Source organism: Electrona antarctica (assembly GCF_951216825.1).
Source record: "Electrona antarctica genome assembly, chromosome: 8".
Classification (NCBI taxonomy): domain Eukaryota; kingdom Metazoa; phylum Chordata; class Actinopteri; order Myctophiformes; family Myctophidae; genus Electrona; species Electrona antarctica.
In genome coordinates, this window is record NC_136789.1 from 23,807,454 (window position 1) to 23,829,616 (window position 22,163).

The window sequence follows — 22,163 nt, forward strand, 5'->3', positions numbered from 1 at the left end:
GCAGAAAAGCCAAAAGGAAATAAAAGTGGTGGTTAGTTCTGTAACTCGAAGCTAATGTTAAAGGGAGAGTGTGTAGGGGCATACAACTGAATTCCAGTGTAAACTGAGTGCGGTGTCATCAAATTTGACACGGCACTCAAGTTTGTTCAACTTGGTTTTTGAGGGTCGCTAGCCCCTCCTATGCCCAGCTTTGTGTGTATCCCATAGCGATGATTTGATTGGCCGAGGGTTTAAAAAGTGAGGATAAAAAAAATGAGGACAGAAAAGTGAGGACGCCAAAAGTGATTGGCTGGAATGTGATGATGATGATGTATTGTATGATGATGTGTGATAATAAGAGCTCCCCTCACTTTGTACGATTATAAATGCGCATGGGACCCTAAGTCTGAAACTATTAAAACATAAAAAGTAAACATGTGAAATATGCATCAGTTGTTTTCTCTGTTGGGGGTAAGCAAAACAATGCTATTAACTGATGGAAAAATAATGCCCTCTTCTGGCCATGGGACAGAACAGGCCTGTATTAAATCCTCACTAGACAAAGGAAATACAAAGTGGTACCCAGTCATTTTTCACCTGTTAACAAAGCTGCCTCTAGTACTAAAATTGCTGGAACCACAAAAGCACTCAGTGTATGTCAACTCCTTAAGTAATGCCTTTGTAATGCTCAAAAGCTTTAAAGTGGGACAGAAATGCTCAGACAGTCCTACTATCATCTCATCACCTAGGGTCAGACCAGTGAGACAGTTACACCCACAATCAGAAACATCAAAAACAAAAGAAAATAACATAGGGTTGCATGGTTACTGTTGTTTATACTAAAGCTTCAATTACCCAAGGAATGTTCACAACTTCTTTTCTTTTTCCCCCCCAGCAAAACCCAACAAGACAGACAGTTTGGGCGTCAACTACAAGCCCCAAAATCACACAGTTACACACCTGGGAGCTGCGAGCTGCCCAGTACGGCCACAGGCCTTCCCTTCAGGACACTGAGCAGCTCCACTGTTGCAGATGTGATTTAAACAATTCCCTTCATGGCCACTTTTACTGCCACAATTAAATGTTAAGGGATGGAAAGGGAGACTGAACAATGACCCACCTTTACAACTATAATGATACGCTGTAAATGTGTCCAAATTATCCAAACAATTGCTTTAAAAGCAGTCTTTTCCTTTTTTTATTACTTAAATAAACAGGACAGGTGGTGGTAGCTGAAAGCAAGTGGAAGTGGAAACTCCTTGGTCCATTTAACCTGACTAGTACTTGTAGGCGGCGACTCATTGTAAACGGGGACACCACAGCCATGTGAAGACGGCCTATGCCTTTCAACATGTCCTTCTGTTGCTGTGACTAAAATAGCAGCCAGAAGCCACAGGCACTTTCCCTGGATGGGCTACACCCTGCCACTCTGGCAAACCACACACACACACACACACACACACACACACACACACACACACACACACACACACACACACACACACACACACACACACACACACACACACACACACACACACACACACACACACACACACACACACACACACACACACACACACACACACACACACACACACACACACACACACACACACACACACACACACACACACACACACACACACACACACACACACACACACACACACACACACACACACACACACACACACACACACACACACACACACACACACACACACACACACACACACACACACACACACACACACACACACACACACACACACACACACACACACACACACACACACACACACACACACACACACACACACACACACACACACACACACACACACACACACACACACACACACACACACACACACACACACACACACACACACACACACACACACACACACACACACACACACACACACACACACACACACAGTGGCAAAAAGGAAGTGACAGCGTGAAAGGAAAAGAGAGATGGAAGGGAGACCAAATGTGACCAGATTTGACTGAGAGACTGCCATCGCGCAAATTACAGCTTTTCACCAGAGGAGGAAAACTTATTTTAATTTTTTTTATGAGTTAATAGCACAGGCAGACTCTTCACATACTAGAGCATGTCTGAAATAAGTGTCAAGAGCTGAAATCGACATGTAAATATGAAGTAAATGCCCAAATATGTAGCTAGGTGTAATGTTAGAGACCACAGAAGTGAACCTTTCAAGCCTGTTTTCTCAACTCGCTGTTTTCTGCAAAACATTACTCTACAAGCCATATCTCCAAAACTGGTGGGTCAAACTGAACAACCAATGTCAATTTGAAGCTATGATTCCCTGCTTTCATATGACATGAAAAAAACGAAAATTCAAAAAAATCCAATGGCAGTCCCTCAGTCAAATTTAGTCACAAATGAGGAAGTCCAACCACATACTATGGGTTGGTGACGAGCATTCAAGCTTTGTTCCTCTCTAAGAGCAGACTAATTTACAAGCTCACAACGCAACAGATCTGCGGTTTTCACTGCAGCACTGCAACAGCATATGACATATAGAAATTAAGGCCTAGGGCTAGGCTACAGTATGTGCTGCTAAAACATCATACCTCACATTTGGGACCTGGCGTGGCAAACCGAGCGAATATATATATTCAGGTCTAAACGCAGCTTTAGTGCTGACATTTCACTGCCATCTGTGCCAATGGAATGTGGTGAATGTGGTCAACATGCAGTTTACACCTGTCTGGATGACTGCACAGAAAACGAACATCTGTCCCCAGTGGACCATGACAGGAGGTTGGGATTAAAATAAGAAAGAGGCGGGGAGAAAGAGAAAGAGAGATAGCAAGAAAGAAGGAGAGAGGAGACCCATATCCCGAGAGGCAGAGATTGTAAAGAGAGTGAGTGTCAACAGACAGCAGTCAAATAATAACACTCAAATTAGAAACAAAGTGGGGAGGCGCAGACTGTCTGTCCCTACCTATGGCCACCAGGCGGCGGGTGAGCTCTATGGCCCTGGTCAGGTCCTCCATCTGGTAGACGGAGTAGCTGAGGTAGTCGAGTGTGTCGGCCTTGGTCGCCGTGCCCTCCTCTCCCTCGTCGAGCTGCCGCAGCGCCTGTTGGAACCACAGCACCGCGTGGTAGTAGTCGCCGTCGTTGTACGCAATGCGGCCCATGTCGAAGCAGTCGTCTGCCGACAGAGTGACGTTGGAGTGGACGCCTGTGGCACCAAAGACAAACTCCACTCAACTCTATTTGTGTACTCGTCAAGGCTTATTGGTCACACATGCGGCCATAGATGTGTCAAGTGTCTGACGTTTTTGTTTCACATTATACATAATGACCTAAAATTTTGGGTGGACCCAAATTAAAAGGTTTACGCGTAACAGTGCAACCAAACAGAAATCTGGAGCCTACAGTCTCAAAACGATTTATAGGCCCACATTTAACAGTAAACAAAATGACACAGCCTGTCCTTTGAAGGACATGATAAACTCTTGAGAAAAAAATACCTTTAGCAGAAAACAATAAGGAAAAACCTCAGAAAGGAATCAAAGGATCACAAAAAAGATCAAGCTCTCGATGACTTTCTGGTTTTTAGTTTCCCCTTTTCTCCCAATGTAGTCATTTTATGCTAGTTCCCTAATATCTCCACGGCCTCATACACACATGCAGAACACATGTTCTGTGTTCTCTCTGTGTTTGATGGCCGCCTAAATGCCTTTCCAATGGGAGTCACATGGTTTGACCAAACATTTGTGTTTGATGGCTGTGTTCTGCCCATCAAACAAAAAAAAAAGTTTGGTCAAACCATGTGATCCCCATTGGAAATGCATTGAGGCGACGCACGCACGCACGCACGCACGCACGCACGCACGCACGGGGGATGGAATATGCGGACAGATCTGTGTTGATCACATGACTATAGAGATAGTGTATACCGATGTGCGTGATGTATGGATAAAATGTGTAGGAGTAATCTACAGAAATGTGTTTGGCAAAAGTCAGCCTCATGGTGGCGCTATAACAGGCCGTTATGGAAAAATTGGGGCAGAGGTTCGTCGTTGGCATCCAGGGAGTGGGTGTGCACAGTGTGGCATCGGCTGGGCAAACGGTGCCAGAGGTTAGCTGTACACGGATGGACGGACACACGGACGGACACACACACACACGGAGTGCAAAACATACTCTGTGCCCATGCCTTCGGCTGGTGGAGACAAACATAATGTCGAAGGTTTTTGCAACGATATCACACTTTTGTTGCAGCTACAGAACAATACAGGCTTGTTTGAGGCTTGAATGACTTTTACACCCTTCAAACTTTCTGTATCACTTTACAATCATTGGCCATTCCTGAAGGGCACCTGTGTGTGTGTGTGTGTGTGTGTGTGTGTGTGTGTGCACGCCACTTGGAAAAACACAGCTCCACCCCCCCTGGTTTGAAACAAGTCACCGTTTTGTTGGCCAGCATGAGTTGGAGGAGAAAAAATTAAATAAAATAAAAAGCTGACATTTTGTTTGCTCTACTTGGCTTAAAAGGTATTGTGGGCAGGTTAGGATTTGTAGAAATACGGTACAGTATGTCATTCACACTTGTTCACACACACACACACACACACACACACACACACACACACACACACACACACACACACACACACACACACACACACACACACACACACACACACACACACACACACACACACACACACACACACACACACACACACACACACACACACACACACACACACACACACACACACACACACACACACACACACACACACACACACACACACACACACAGTGGACAGTGTCCGTGGCAGACACCCAGGGACATACCTGGCAGCTTTCCCTTGGAGAAGCTCTCCGAGTCCAGTTTGTACGTGTCCTGGAGTCGCATGAGTGCCTTGGCTGCACCCTTCTCGTCCTCCTCGTCTGGGAGGTACTGCTTGTGTGCAGACATGTTGGAGATAAAACCTGGAGGGACACAAATAGAGAAAGACATTCTTTATAATACAGTACTACTTAAGTTATAACTTAATTTGCTTACAAGAAAGAAAGAGAAAAAGAAAGAAAGAAATCAAACTAGAAAAAGTGCCCCTCGGGGCACAGGTCTCCACCAGGATAATAGCGGATTAATATATCAGGTGCTGGCAACTGATAAGGACGCCAACTTGTGTGCACATGTATAGGACTGCAAACACAGCTGGACAATTATTTGACTTAGAAACACTTCCTTTCAAATGATCTGTATCCATACCGCGCGCACACGCACACACACACACACACACACACACACACACACACACACACACACACACACACACACAGGTAGACGCGTTTTTGAGCGGTGCCTAACCGCTCCACCACGTAGCTATGTATGTATGTTTATGTATGTATGTATGTATGCATGTATGTACAGTATGTACAGTATGTATGTATGTATGTATGTCCGGGCGTGGAAAGCTGCAACACGGTAACTCTGTCATTTCTCAACAGTTTCGGACGCTGGAAGGCTCGCCACGTGTGATTTTTACATACGCATATGGAGTGCCAACAAACCCATCTTTGCTGATACAAACAGATGCACAGATGGTCACAAACACACACATTGTTTACCACTGTTGCGATTCACTAACACAAATGTACACAGACACACAAACAGATGCTTGTACAAAAACAACTGCATTTGAGATGACAGTTTGTGCTTGCACACGCACACACAGTTCACAGTTTCATGCTGATCGGGTCTGAAGGGTGCCAGAGATTAGCTGTACACAGACAGACGGACAGACACTCGGACAGGGGCAAAAACATAGTCTGTATTACTTGTCTGTCCCACCCGCCAAATTAAACTGATGTTAGCTGATACTGGTCTGTGTGATTATATGTGCACATTTCTTACTAATGATGACTCAGCCAGGCAATCCAGTACTCCCTCCTGAGATTCGAACTCCCTTTTCTGTGGAATTTCTTGACCTCACACTTCCCAGTAACTGACAATATTGACGCATCATCTTGGGTTATCAGGTCATTTAGTGCACTGCTTCTCAAGTAGAGTCAAAATAAGTTCCACAGCTGTTTTCTCCATGCAACATCATCCTACAAGGACGGCAGTATAACTCCGGCTGGCCAAACCTAGCCCTAACCATAACCTTAAACCTAATCTAAAGTCGCTATGTCTAAAACTAACCCTTATACTCAAGCGGACATGGGTTATGGTTAGGTTTAGGTGTGCTGCCCCGTGGGAGGTTAGGTTTAGGGTGAGGGTTTGAGATAAGTTGTAGATGTAGGACTAATGACTGGTCTAACCAATGACTAGTCTAAACCAAAAACTGTCTAAACTAAGTACTGCACCCTATACTCAAATTGAATCTTTTCATATTATTGTAACCCAACACAAAACATAGGGCGACTGTGGCTCAGGAGGTAGAGCAGGTCGTCCAATGATCCATGGGTCGGCGGTTCGAATCCCGGCTCCTCCTGTCTACATGTCGAAGTGTCCTTGGGCAAGACACTGAACCCCAAATTGCTCCCGATGTGCTGGTTGGTACCTTGCATGGCTTCCGCCGCAATCGGTGTATGAATGTGTGTGTGAATGGGTGAATGTAATGCACAATCTATGTAAAGCGCCTTGGATAAAGGCGCTATATAAATGCACCATTTACCATTTAACATTATTTATTTATTTATATTTTATCCCACAATTTTTGTAACCCATTTGTTCACCCAGGTCCCAATTGCCTAAACTGTAATCCTGGGTGCTATTCTCCGTCTGTCAACCTATGGAGAGCCCCAAACTGAGCTCCTGCTTCCTTCAACTGGCTGACCAGGGGGGAGACTGCATGACCAGGATTACTGCATGTTTTTGCGAGTGTACCTACCCTAGGGGACAAACTCCACACAGAAAGCCATTTCACCAACCCCACCTAGGGATTGGGCGGCGCCCATTCGGCGCTGATGACACAGAGGAGAGAACACGCCCCCAGCGGGAATCAAACCCAGGACCTTCTAGCTGTGATGCGACAGCACTACAGACTGTGCCACATGTGCCCATACAAAACATTTCTTAACCATAAAAATAACCTGTTCCCTCATGGGGACCAGAAAGAGGTCAACAGAAACAGAGGGGTTTTACTATTAAAAAGGCCCTTTCGAAACAAAGAGTTACATATTGTATGAAAAACATTGCATACCGGTAAAACAAATTTCAAACAGAAAAACACAATAAAACAATATTAAAAAACAAACTACACAGAAGGTAAACACGCATCACAAAAAGTCGTTATGAAAAAAAGTGAGCTTGCTTCATGAAACTATCCACTAACTTTGCATTTTTATAATGGTGGGAAGATGGTTCCAGAGAATGGGAGGTTCACCAGCAAAGCGGTGGTCTGATGGTGACCAGTCCAGGGGACACAATAATTCAGGTCTGGAAAGTGGGGCCAGCCTGTTTAGTGTTTTACAAGTGATTACGTTTTAAAATCAATTCCACAGTAAATGGGTAACAGGTAACTCCTGTTTTCCATACCGTCAGAAGGGTCCTGGAGTACCAGGTTCTCCAGTTCAGTCCACTCCGTGTTGAGTCTCTTCATCAGCTTGTATGCATTGACAGGATGTCCCAGGAAGCCCTCTGGGTCTGAAGTGGACACTTTGGTCAGGATGTCCAGTCTGTTGGCCCAGCTGAGAGAGAGGACATGACTTTATATTAGTTGTCTGAGCTTATAATGACTGAATCTAGTTTATGTTTAGGAATTCCACAATATAAATGTACTTGCTCAATTATTAGGAAAAACTAAATAATCAACAGCAACTACAAACAGATTTAAAAAGGGGGAGGGGCAAGGAAAGAGACAAAGAAAGAAGCTAAAGAGATGAAGAGGGACATTCATTACTTTCAGGTGTATTATGTGTGATAACCATACTGAATCCCTCGTAGCTGTGACTTAATACCTCTATTAAAGAAACTCTTTGACAGAAGGACTGATAGTATCTTTGATAGGAGAAAAAAAGCCTAACCTTTCCATTTTCTTTGTACAGCATATTATTAATTGATAACCTTGCATGCTGATGAATTGTTCTCTTAGTTTGCATACCCTAGTTCTGCATTGATATAAACATTGACAGTGACACAGTACTGGCTGACAAAATCTTCTGCTATAACATTTTAAAATAAAACGCAACATAAATGTTATAGAGAAAAAAAGCATGTGTTTTTACATGTACTGTATGTAATTGCCTTGGGTGTTTGATCTCGTATTATTACAGTTTTTACTGCTGCACAACCAATTGCCCCTCTGGAGACGAATGGAGTTGTATGTAGCCCAACTGACATCAGTAATTGAACACAGCAAGCAGAGAACCAGCCATCTCTGTATAGACAAACGCTACCCTGGCTGACTCAGGCTGGGTCGCCTGAGTGAGGAGTATCATGTTGGAAGACCCGAAACCCCGTTGACCTCAGGATACATCACTGAGGATAAGTCCCAGGTGCATCCATGCAATGTATTTTTAGTTATAGTGAGTTTAAAATGGTAAATGGTGCATTTATAAAGCGCCTGCATTACACCGACAGCGGAGCAACCATGGACGGCATCAACCTGCTGATCTGGAGCAGTCGGGGTTACGTTGGGGTTACGTGACACTTCGACCTAGGAGGAGCTGGGGATAGAACCGGGTACCGACCACTCTACCTCTTGAGTATTATAGATTTTATAGAAGGTTTTGGACCAAGTAGGGTGGTTCAATATAACCCAAGAGCAACCTAGAGCCTGCCGTACAGCAGCATTGCCTCGGGATAGAAAAAGCAGTGTGTATCCCATATTTGAACTAAGCACTTGTATATAGAATACGGGTACACTTGCCAATCATTTCAGGGCTCCAGACTAACTTTATAGTTGTTTGCACTGGTGCACCTAACCTTTTCATACGGGTGCATAGACCTACCTGTACAATTACAATTTTGGCATTTAGCAGACGCTCTTATTCCAGAGCGATTTACATTAGGCAAGAACAAAAGTATGGGAATACATCACATATATAAAATGCATTTATCAAGAAACATGCGTAATGTAAGGTACACTGGTGCACCTAACCTCTTCATACGGGTGCATAGACCTACCTGTACTAAATGTAAGGTGCACTGGTGCACCTAACCTTTTCATACGGGTGTATAGACCTACCTGTACTAAATGTAAGGTGCACTGGTGCACCTTACCTTTTCTTACGGGTGCATAGACCTACCTGTACTAAATGTAAGGTGCACTGGTGCACCTAACCTTTTCATACGGGTGTATAGACCTACCTGTACTAAATGTAAGGTGCACTGGTGCACCTAACCTCTTCATACGGGTACATAGACCTACCTGTACTAAATGTAAGGTGCACTGGTGCACCTAACCTTTTCATACGGGTGCATAGACCTACCTGTACTAAATGTAAGGTGCACTGGTGCACCTAACCTTTTCATACGGGTGCATAGACCTACCTGTACTAAATGTAAGGTGCACTGGTGCAAACCGATGAAACATGTTAGTTGCACTGGACAGATTTTTGGGTGGAGCCCAGGTTCTGACTACAGAGAGACTCCCTTAGGGAGTTTAGAGTTTGTACAGTACCTCTTGACGGCAGCAAGCTTGGTCTCCTCAGCTTTTATGTACTCCTTCAGAGACTTAACGAGCTCTTTCTCTGTGTAGATCAGATCTGTCATCTGGCCTGAGAGAGGGAGAAACAGGGGACACAATGGCAGAGGGAGAAATGAGTATGGTGCGACCAACTTGACAGTGAAGATAAACTCATGCACCTAAAAAAAAAAGTAATGTGTTCTGGTTTGTTAATCTATTATTTTTGTCATAATATAAGTGATATGAAATCATTTAAAGACAAAATATGTTAACAGAATGACAGATCGAGCTACAGTAGAGTATCATGTATGTACGGATCCCAAAACCACATTGGGGTTTCTGCACAATTTAAGTTGCTCTGCATTAAAGCATTAGTTGAAAGCTGCATGTTTGTTGTAGAATGAATTGACCGTGATAGTTCTGAGAGAATGATTCATGTGGCAGTGGCTCATTCCTTTGGTACCATCATGGCCCGTAAAATGGATTTATGGGTATGAACATTTCCATACCAAAGATTCTCTTTGAGTAACAACATTCTGTTCTAAAGCTCTTGGTACTGGACTGTATAATATTTCTTTTTTATCATTTAAATTTTTATCCCATGATTTTGCAACCCATTTTTTCACCCAGTGTCAATTATCTAATGTAATCCTGGGCGCTACACTTCCTCTGCCAACCTGGGGGGGCAGCAGACTGACCTCACGCTTCATTCTATGCATGAGGAGTCCAAACTGCTTCTTTTCACCTGACAGGGGAGGGTTTCCCCAGCCGGACATAGCACGTGGAAGGAACACGTTATTCCGACCAGTGCATTTCCCCTCCATCAGGCGCCACAGCTGACCAGGGGGAGGTAGTTTAGAGACCAGGATTACTGCATGTTTTTGTGAGGGTACCTACCCTAGGGGACACGGGGAGAACATGCAAACTCCACACAGAAAGGCCCTTTCGCCAACCCCGCCTCGGGTATGGGCACTGATGTTCGTGGAGGAGAGAACACGCCCCCAGCACCCACAGCGTCCCCAGCGGGAATCGAACCCAGGACCTTCTAGCTGTGAGGCGACAGCACTACCGACTGTGCCACCGTGCCCACGACTTTATAGTATTTCACTGTGAGGAAATTCTCACTGGGGGTGCGGTGGTACTAGTCTTGAGCCTTTGAAGCGAGACGAGTAGGTTACTGCTGACGCAGTAGTGGTGTAAACAATACCATGGAAACACGGTGGTCACCACGGAGAAAGCACAATCACACAGCACTGTGTTCTTTTACACACAGGCACTGCAGTGCCGTAGTCAAACGGGGGGGAAACACAATGCTTTTATAGTGATAGTGTCAGCCAACAGGAGGCAGGCTGCTGAGGTTAGTGTGATACTTGTTCTAAAAGAAACGTTTGTGCAACTGGATAGCGTTGGTTCCACAGCAGGACTTATTAAGATATTAGATTTTAAAGTAAGCATAAAATGCAATGAAACTTGTTATGATGGTGCTCTACAAATACGTTTTCTTTTTTCTGTGACGGCTACAGAGAGAAGACAGCACCCAGGGAGCCAAGTTCACATTCTACAGGGATTCTTGAAAAGTCCAGACAGGTCCTCCCTCTGAAACCTCAGTCTGGTCAACAAAAGACAGTAGTGCATTCTTAGGTTCAGACTTCTCCTCTACTTTAAATATCCGTTTTGTGTCCACACATTCTGCACAGAACTGGCCATTCGGTAGTACTATACGATTTGGGTTTAAACAGGCTATAGTATCCATGATCTATCATCCTACACACTGAGAATACGGAGGCCTACCTACCTATGGAGGTGAAGACCTCTGCCTGTACAGTCCAGCTGCAGCAGCAGAGCACAGCCCAGGAGATGAGAGACAAGCACCTCCTCATTCTGCTTCCTGTGATGACCTGTAATTAGACACAGCCACATGAGGATGATGAGGCCACAAAGCGACAAAGGACAATGCTCCGGACAATGCTCCTTGTATAGCCAGCCTTCATCCTTCATATTGCCCTTGGCAGATTATGTCTGGCCCCTCTCAATTGTGGGGGGACTTCACAGCCGAAGTGGTGACGAGCCAACCAGATTAGTCTTGAATCAGGCTATAACCAATCAGTTCCCACTATTCAAATATGGGGCGGGACATTGCAGGAAAACAATCTAATAGAGAGTATGCGCGTGACATCATCATCAAACCCGGAAGTTATGCAGGAATGCCTACTGAGTGGCAAAAAACTACTTTCTGGCCTTGACAACCCATGCATCTAAACAGAAAAGTCCTATCTGATTGCATTAAACAACATTAAACAATGTTAAACTCACTTTGCCTGTTGCTTTGCCACTCGATTTGCCACTCGATGTGCCATTCACTTTAAGCATGCGCATACTCTCTATACTGAGAGGGACGAGACTAATATCTACGCAGTGATATTAGCATTGATATGCTGACTTTTGAAATTTGAATGTCAGTACAGTACACAGGACTGTGTGAGGACCTGACAAGAATCGTAAGACAGAAATGAAATAAATGTTTAAGTGTCAACATTAAAAGGATATTTTTGAGTTATTAAAAACTTAAAATAACAAATTCTGATTCTTTCTTTATTTTATTATTTGCAGCATTTATGTTAATATTTCCAATAGTGACATTGAGAGAGAGAGAGAGAGAGAGAGAGATGGGGGGATAACATGCAGCAAATTGCCTCAGATTGTATGGCCGTTGAACAAGCCTGACGGAAATTGTTCCATATTCTGGTCGTATGACTTTTGATGCACACTTTATTTAGTCTAGCAGGCTACTGCTGAGCTGATGTCACATATACTGCATCTTCAATCATACAACCACACTTAAAAATACCAAACAGGCAAGCTTCTGGATGATGATGTATTTCCTTGCGGAATTAACAGACATTGTAAAGACGTGGGCATGCCGTTTCATAGTTTCCACTGAGCTCCATCTAAATGGGTCATTAGTGGACTGAGACGCTTTGTCTCAATAACATCAAGGCTCCGATTGTTACAGAAAAAGAACAAAGAGGGGACAAATGCACTGTGAGAATGAGAGGGAATCACAAACTAGTCTGTCAATGTTATCCAGTTTAATGAGCACCACTGTGGGATGTGCACTGTCACTGTGCATGCTTCATACTGCCACAAGCTCCTGTGGTGGTATTTGTATGTCATGTCATTGTCCCGTCCTTCCTTCCTTCCACACTGTAAAGTGTAAAGCTCTTTCAACCTGGTGAATCCTTCCCCTCTCTGCTCTGGTTGACATCTGACATCACCATAGCTGTTGGATTAGAAGTAGTCATGATGACTAATGCTGTGTCTAAATATAACGCTGACATTGGCCGTTCAGAAATATAGTACGAATGAACCCTGAAGCTTACTTACTTACATGAGACTTACAAGTCAGTCACATCCTTCTAAAGAGAGTTTTAGAGATGAATGATAAGGGAATATCAAATTGGGATTATACAGAGCAATTATTGCAATCCAATTGTTTTTAAGGTTCATTTGTGTTTACAGTAGGCTACTACCACAACACTTTTAAACAGAGCTAAACATGCAAAAAGGTAGGAAATTAACATTGTAATTGATTCATTATTTTTTGATTACTTGCTCAACCACAAAGAGTTTAGTTTACACAATAGCAGCACTATTCAGGTGTGGAATGCCCTGCCCCCTTCCCTTAAAACAAGCAAATCACTGGCCTCCTTCCCTTCCCTTAAAACAAGCAAATCACTGGCCTCCTTTAAAACAGGCCTAAACTTTCACCTGTCAGCAGGTCAGAGGGAGAGGAGGTGATCGATTGCTGTTTTAGATTATTGTTCATGACTGTATGTGTGCGAGTAGGTAACAGGTACGGTCGCCCCTTTTCCATCTAGCCCCACTACTCTACCTATCTGTAAATAACAAACATAATTCATGTTGGTGATTATATAAAAAGGTATTATCATATTAATTTATCATTGTTAAGTTCACTCTGTATATCCACGGGCCTAATAGCATGATGATGACATTACAAAACATGGGCTACATGCAAGAAATGTGTTTAATAAAACTGCTAGAAGGTCCTAAATTAACTTAATTAAGCAGTCACCGTCTCTGTGTCATGTTATTCTTTCTTAATTTTACAGAGTATAGAGACTATACAATCAAATAAATCTGTATACAAGATCATTTCAGATAAGGAGGGAAATACTAAATTAACTGTTAACTACATTAAATTACATTGGTATTCTGTGAGTACATGGGCCCGAATGGAAACAAGACCGCAAGGTCTTTCTTCGGAAATCCTTTTGGACCAAAATGCCTGACTGTACCTTGTATTGTGCTGTTTGCATTTTTATATTGTCTAATAAAATATTCAATCAATCATTATTTTTGATTACTTGCTCAACCACAAAGAGTTTAGTTTACTAATTTAATTTAAGATGAGACAAAATTAATCTCTATTGATCCTTTGACTAAATTAGGTCAGATCCGATTCACAATGATGTGTCATCAATCTTGGTTTCTTTTTACTTATACAGCATTTCTTTTTCTTTTTTTGAGGAAGCACAAACATGTTTATGTGGCAACACAAACAGATATTAATTGGGAGTGCTGTCCAGTGTTCTCTGATTCAATGCAGCATTTATTAGAGCCATCAGAACTGTCAAGAGTCCAATACTCATGTTGCCACGTTGCCTGGACCAGCCCTCGGTTTCTTAAATCATTTTTCTAGTGTGAAAAAGATACTGGCTACATAAATAATGGATTTTCACAATGACAAGAGCTCCATAAATAGCAGACAGACAGTGAAATCATCACATGGCAGCTATCCAACACTCTTGGACCACTAGCCGGGATCCATCTGTTCTTCCTCATCTGTTATTTAAGATTAATTGAACTTTTCCGAGCAGAGCAGCGGCTGCATCGTTTTCGTTTTGCTTCCACAAAACCTCAGTTCACCTTCTACAGAAGAATGAAAGGATCTGACAAAGGTTCTCAAGCGCAACTTCGCAGATTTCTTACCTGAATCCTATCGTACTAGTAGTAGCCCATGTAAAACAAGAGCTTTTTACCTTGTTTAATGTAGGCTGGCATTGATTTTTACAGCACCATTAAGAGAAGAGTGTTATTTTTGAACATTTTCCACACAATAGAAAACACTACACCACTAGTTCTCAAATTGGGGTCTGGGGACCACCAGGGATTCTTGAAGGGGTTACAGGGGGTCCCCAGCATAATTGATTAATATATAATCAAAATCAGTTTAACCATATTGTATACTTTGGCTATTCAAAAATAGCAGGTCTACAAGTATTTGATTGATTGAAAAATAAATTGATGGAATAATCACTAAGCAGATAATCAATAGCTGCATCCCCAATGTTAACCAGATTGCACTAGGATATCCTAACCTTGTATCCATGCCTGCATGGAAAAGGGGAGAAATCGTTGTGGATTGAGGTGTGAAACAGCATTCCTTGACTTTCACTACAGCTCTAAATCCAACTATGTTTTACCGCATCATTCCTCAATGATTGCTGCCTACTGTTGCTCGTCTTTCTTAAGCACACACGACAACACGCACACATCACCAAACATCTGTTATTACGTTAATGATACAGTCAAGGCTTTGCTCGAGTTGGGAAAGAATAAGATGCGACAGCTGCTGACAAAACATTACCTGACTTTCTATAAACCAGACTGTACTGTGATACGTTTGTGCTATTACAAGAATGGGAACCTCTCCAAGGAATCCACTTAGTAGGTTCTGACAATACATGTTATTTGCTAACGATCTGTTAAGGGAACATGGAGACACAGCGATAGGCTTCCAAGAGGCAGATATGCATCATGGGCCATAGTGTAATCTGTGTCCACAGGGAGGGGAGGAAGATGAGATAGAGACAGTTGTGGTAAACATTACAAGTAGAGTCCAACACGTATCCCTATCTCCATCCTGTGTGGCCTGTCAGAACAGAATGGAGCCCAAAGGAATGCATTAATTAAACAGGACAGAATGGAACAGAGCGGAATGGAATGGAATGGAATGAAACGGAGCAAAAATAGCAGATCTTCGCTATTTCATCAGACCACGAAGTATATGTACTGTAGGGCTTACAGTAAGTGGTTAAATATTAAACATACGAATATTAGTTGCGGTGGAGCGTTCCTTCATTTACATAACTCACCCGGAAATGTAGTTTCCTTAGAGGTGAGACTATGTCCTCCCTGAACCCAAGTTCAACAGTTGAATGCCTAGTTGCGTGTGTAATACGTGTGCTCGTATGAAATGGTAACTGAATTTAGTCAAAACAAGGGTCATTTTTTCCAGTTTGACTTGGTGCAGCATAAAATGTAACACTGTTCTCCGATTTCACACAGCAGCATTGTGGAGAGGACCAGACTACTACTAACCCAAATAGCCTTTACCTACAACGGCATGTGGATGTTAAATGGCTTACAAGTTATAGAAAGTCAGTGTGAATTCAAACCTTTCCATGGCATACATACCAAGACATACCAAGACCTACCAACCAAAACCCTAAGTCTCCTTTTTTTTTTTTCAGTAGCCTTTGGTCTTATCCCTTAATAAGGATGACAATGGAAACAAGCCTTTAAGCTATTTGTGTTTTTATCCTTTTGAATAAATGTTCAATAAAGTGCTCCATCATTCAATCAAAACTAGCATTTCCTCTGACTCTTACATTCCTATAGTGTTTTTTGTTTTTTAATCATTTAAAACAACAAATATCACATATCTTGTAGAGTCTTCAAGATGTCGGGCAAGATGTCAAGCAGGCATGGTCTACCATGGAACCTGGATGAACAATGCTCCACATGCAATATGACACAGGACAAATGGGAGTACAAGTGAAAAGACACACAATGGACAGCACTATGTAAATGGATAAATGCAACCATTCATCTTGAATTAATTAAGGAAGGCCAAACCTCTCTCCCTTGGACATTAGTGAACCATATCATGTAGCATTAACAATAAAGCTACTGCCAAGATTGTTGTTGCAGGCTTTCTTCTAGCATTAGATTACATTCCTGGATAGAGGGCCATTTCACAACCATTTCTGACATCCTGATGCTCGCCTGGCACCGCACATCCATGACCAATACAGCAAACGGCTAATGATGACTAATTACAAAACATTTATCAGTCTGTGCCACCACATCGCCTGTTATTTTTTTCCAGCTCTTCAATAAAACAGATCACAACATTTCTATAAAACACTTAACAGATCACAACCTTTCCTATAAAAGTGAATCCAGGCCCATGGTGTTTTTGCAGTTGACTTTTCCTACTCTCTATAATTAAGTCATCTGTCTGCCCATCTCGTGCCTTGTAGACCAGACCCAAATTAAGGACATGGATGGGATGGGACAGCAGAAAACCAACCTACCATATATATTACTCCCTGGCTGTGCCCATACTGCCAGGACCCACAGTTAGCGGTAACGGTTTATTCTGGGAAGCATTAAGCCCACGTTTTCACAGGAAATGATTACTCAGCAGGTTTAATCTCCACCAGCTGTGATGGCCGGTTGCCTGTTGCTCGGTTCGGCTGGACCCAGTGGATAGGGGCTAACCCGGAGAGACAGAGGTCAAAAGACTTGGTCAGGGCCATCCGATTAAGTTGTTGTAAGCATGTAGGTTATACAGTGCAGTGCATCCCAAAACGGAATGTTTGCTAAATTCAAGTCTGGGGTAATTGGGAACTATTTAAAATAAACTGTTGGAAGTACACAGTTTTGGAAGTGGATGTAGCGCTAAATCTGATAATTTGCAGTGCTTGTTATTCTACCCGTTTGACCGTGATTTCATAGTCATACTGTAACACAAACTCTGACACACCTACACATACCCCTAAGGCTACAAAGCCTGTTGGAAATTTTTTTTCCCTGCACAGTTCATATGTGTCATAAGCAGGTTGACTTATGTTCTCAATATGTAAATCATTTATTTTAAATACCTTCAGGCATAAGTAATTGTGAGGCAATAGAACAGTTTCTTTTTTTCCCCTAAATGTTTTATCCCACGATTTTGTAACCCATATTTCACCCCTGTGTCAATTATCTAATGTGATCCAGGGCTCTACACACCCTCCGCCAACTTGGGGAGAGCAACAGACTTGAACTCATGCTTCCTTCATGCATGAGTGTCCAAGTTGCTCCTTTTCACCTGACAGGGGGGAGTTTCCCTGTTTGGACGTAGCGCGTGGAAGGTACACGTTATGGCCAGGGGGAGGCAGTTTAGAGACCAGGATTACTGCATGTTTTTGTGAGGGTACCTACCCTAGAACGGTTTCTAAATAAATAACTCACCCCACATGCTGCGTCTCTTCAAAAGTCATATCTGGGTCATATCTGATTAGAAAAATATGACCCATTTGCAGACTGATAGCCTAAGAAGCCACATGGCAAAAATGCTACAGCAAAGTCAGCAATGTCTTCATTTTCAATGAGTGAAAACTTTTATATGTTTTTACCATCAGAGACAATCTCCCTTATTTAGGCTATTAACTGACTCCCTGTGTGTGAATTAACAATAATCCTTCATTCACTCTTCTGTTACGATATGGCAATAGTTATTTTAGTCACAGTAACATGATGGGGCACAATGTTGCTGGAAGGCAGTGGAAGCTATACCCCAGTAGTGAACGCTGAGGAAGGTGGACCTTTTTAACCTTGACAGCATATTCTACTTCACTAGCAATGATGCACAAGTTACTTTACTACTGCAATTCTGTATTGTCCTTTAAAAACGCTGATAAACTATATAGATGCACCTTTTACATTGTACTTTGTTTCATGTACACTGTATGTTTGAAATGGATGAAATTTAGCATCTTTACGTTGCATTTGGTTGTAATGTTCATGAATATGCTTGTCCCATCGAAATAAATAAATAAAGTAAAGTTAACCTGACCATTAAGATTTTATATTTACTTAAACCCCTGTTCTGTGATGATTGTCTACCAGTTCACAGGTCAAATTATGAAAACTTCTTAAAAAAAACAGCAAAACCTGAACATTTATAATGTTTATTGACAGTGCTGTGTGTGCACATTGCTTCATGATTTAATCCCCCCCCACCGGGGTCCTGTACCTTCACTCTCTCTGCTCAGCATTTTTAACATATTTTGGCTGGGTATCCGGAGAACTTGCCAGTTTACCAACTCGCTGCGATTTAGTGCATTTTAGTTTTACTTAAAGTAGGAATGCTAAAATTCTAAACACCATGCCTGACTCTACATTCGCCGAGAAAAACATACAGTGACACACCATAAGCCTTAGTATGGATTATGAATGGGGTTCATAATTTTTAACATAATGTTCCTAAAACAACATCAGACACGAGAGGAGAGAACGCAACTGAATTTTGAAACTAAACCAAGAGTGTTTTTTTTGCAGGTATGCAATAACAAATATTAAAGGGACATTAACGTCAATGAATACATACAGTATATACACACCATGGACACTAAAATGTGACAGATAGTATGAATATCATTGCATGAACGCTAGCGGTCAATGAAAAGCTGTATAGCTGACCATAGGAACTGGAGTTCCTAATGGCGTGTAAAATGTGTGTAAATCTTTGTATTTTATATATATTTGTTTTAATAAGCGAAGATTTTAACTCAAATCTTTGCTTCTTCGGGTCTCTGGAACAAAACATTTTGAGAAGAGCTTTTGGAGGTCCTAGACGTGGAAATGATTGAGAACCACTGATAAGCAACACAAGTGTTTCACAAAACTTCTTGGCATTTAGAAGACATCTGTAGAATTGGCTTCAGGTCTGCTAGGGGGTAGTTTTGACGTGGCAGGCAGATTGAGGTTGCATCACTGGCTGTCTGTCATCTTGCACAGAGCTGCTAGCCATGCTTCACCTCAGCATGTCTTAAAGACATCAATAACCACAAGGTGGGTATTTAGTTATTGCAGGCCATTCTTTAACATGAGAGACAGAAAGACCAGGTCTCTGGTTCGTAACACACATGCCTTAGCTTACACAAGCATGTGCACACAGTCACGTGCACACAAACTACCGGTGGTGCACCGTGCACATATACTGTATATGTACTGTATATGTGCAACACATATGCTGCACAGACAGACCATCAAAGGCTGTGAAAACAGGAACATTTTTATAGCCACACAAAAAAAAGAATTGATAAACATGACCAAATTTAGCTTTATTTGAAATTCTGCAATGTAGACCTTAGTGGATACTGTAGATAGAAAAGGGAGAGGGATTTACATGTATTTACATGTAGTGGGCTCTAAAGGACACACAGAAATGTGTTATTCTGAGAACACCTGCCATGTTCCCTCAAGTCACGGCAGAGAACGTCTGCCGTGAAGTCCAATCAATCACTGCACAGTCAGAGACCCCCTTTCCACCGGTTGGTTCCCAATCCTGATCACTGCAGAGAACATCTGCCCAGAATCCTGATCACTGCAGAGAATATCTGCCCAGAATCCTGATCACTGCAGAGAACATCTGCCCAGTAGAATCCTGATCACTGCAGAAAACATCTGCCCAGTAGAATCCTGATCACTGCAGAGAACATCTGCTCAGAATCCTGATCACTGCTGATAAAACATGCCAGTCCAATCACTTCTGAGAAAAGAAAACCTGTCCCCTCCCCTGACGTCCAATCGTCCATCGTCCCCAGCCTTTACTCGTCCCTGACGTCCAACCAATGCTCAGAACACCTGCTGCAACCTATGCTGAAGTCCAAGTAAGTCACTGGTGATTGGAAATGCCTCCAAGGCTCCGATACGATACAGGCTAGAATGCTGGATCGGGGATGGGTGAGAAGTGAAAGCTCTATTTTGCAATGTGCACTGATCCAGTCAGTGCACATGATTTCAGTTTCACCCAGCTGGTGGCTGCTCTGCTAATGTGCACTCAAGAGTGGTGTTGCTGTTGGGGGTTATACAATACGTGTCTTGCTCAGGGACACTTCGGCACGCACACAGTGTATGGGTGAGCCAGGTGGCAAGGCAAACCCAAACCAGTGACTTTGTTTTGGTTATCAGACAGACACTGGCCTCTCACTCTCTACACACACTAAAAGCTATGGCCATGCAGCAGTAGATGAATGCTCTTAAGAATTCTGTCTTTCTTTGTATATGCTTCTATGACACCAAGTATCAATAAAGCCTTTGAAAATATGTGTTCCACTCCACAGTAAATATCAGAAGGAATGAGTATGCCTGATTTATTCCTTTTAAAACACTAAATGCAATTTGGTATTAAGTCTAAAGGAAAAAAATGAATGAATCTTGTAAAAGTATTACTACACCATATAGATAAGATAAGCGTTTTCAAAATGTTATAAATGCCAAGAAACAACACTGAGACGAGGGTCTAGTAGTCTAGAGTATATTTATAATCCGAGTCCACATCTGCTCAGTTTATTCCCCATCTGGAGGTCCTACAATAGCTCTCACGGTGACGTCAGCCCAAGACAGACGACAGACTGGAACTACTAGGACTTTCTAGAACCTACTGACATGGAGACGAAATCACGGGAAAGGGGAAACGCAGGAGTAGCTTGTCTGGTCAATGATTCTGAGCAGAAAATGGTCTTTTTTATGTCACATTTCGCTGTAGGAACAATGCTAAATGCTATAGTCAGTAGTCGCACCGTTACAAAAGTTCACTCATGCACTTTCAAAACTTTCCCTTTTCGCGGCGTTACAATATCACCAATATATACCTGGACTGGACGATACGTTGCAACAAGCGATCGTCCAGGTATAGATTGGTGATATGACGGGAGCACCGCTAGACTGTATAATCTCGTGTTTACCGTTTATATTTTCCACAATAAAGCCATAATAATCTACATCAAAGTCATCCAACACCTCAGCTATACCTACAATAGTGGACCTTGTTGATATTGACAACCGTTCCAGCATGTTTTCACGACAACAGCTCAGTCAGCATGCCTGTGGCCACTTCAGTGACGTTATACTGTTAAATGGTACCATGACAGTCCAGACTTACCTTTATTTTCTTGTTTCAGAACGATTAACTTCACACCTAAACGCTGTCCGAAAATATAGTCGACTCCTTGGTGTTAAAGGAATAGAAGACACGCTCCTCAGTCTCCCCCTGCCACGTACAGAACCTCCTCTTATGTTAGTCAGTCGAGAATAAATCACCCAGTTCGTCTAATAGATGCGCAGCAACATTCCTTAGCTGCCTACTGCAATCATCCTGGAAAAATATGGACGTAACTTGAGACATTCTTACTTAGTATATTGTAGGTCTTACCAATAGTTACAAAATGTAGGCTACGTATTTTGGCTATAGCCATACCAAACATTGAACAACATTATTATATAATGTTATGTTGTTCGTCTTTTGTCAGCTGCCCTATATTTGCTGCTGTAACTTTGGCTGCTAGAAAACCAAGAAAAACAGCACTGTTGTCACTTGGTTAGGTGGACGTGGACTTACAGCCACTGTGTACAGACAGAGCATGGTGAATGCATTAGATGAAAAGTTCAAATATTTTATGCAGCCGTTTATAGTA

The 22,163-nt window shown here is 42.5% G+C and overlaps 1 protein-coding gene across 2 annotated transcripts in view; it reads right to left on the reverse strand.

Moving 5' to 3' along the window:
• The window catches only part of LOC306927405 (prolyl 4-hydroxylase subunit alpha-2-like), a 38,118-nt gene extending 16,355 nt beyond the window's left edge, over positions 1-21,763 (reverse strand). For both annotated transcript variants that reach the window (XM_079507128.1, XM_079507129.1), the window contains exons 1-6: positions 21,632-21,763; positions 11,408-11,510; positions 9,607-9,703; positions 7,521-7,672; positions 4,829-4,966; positions 2,961-3,200 (exon numbers count right to left, since the gene is read on the reverse strand). In XM_079507128.1, the coding sequence (XP_079363254.1) occupies positions 2,961-3,200; positions 4,829-4,966; positions 7,521-7,672; positions 9,607-9,703; positions 11,408-11,492 (712 nt within the window). In that variant the 5' untranslated portion in view covers positions 11,493-11,510; positions 21,632-21,763. The remainder of the gene's footprint in view (positions 1-2,960; positions 3,201-4,828; positions 4,967-7,520; positions 7,673-9,606; positions 9,704-11,407; positions 11,511-21,631) is intronic.
• Between the last annotated feature and the right edge of the window lie 400 nt (positions 21,764-22,163).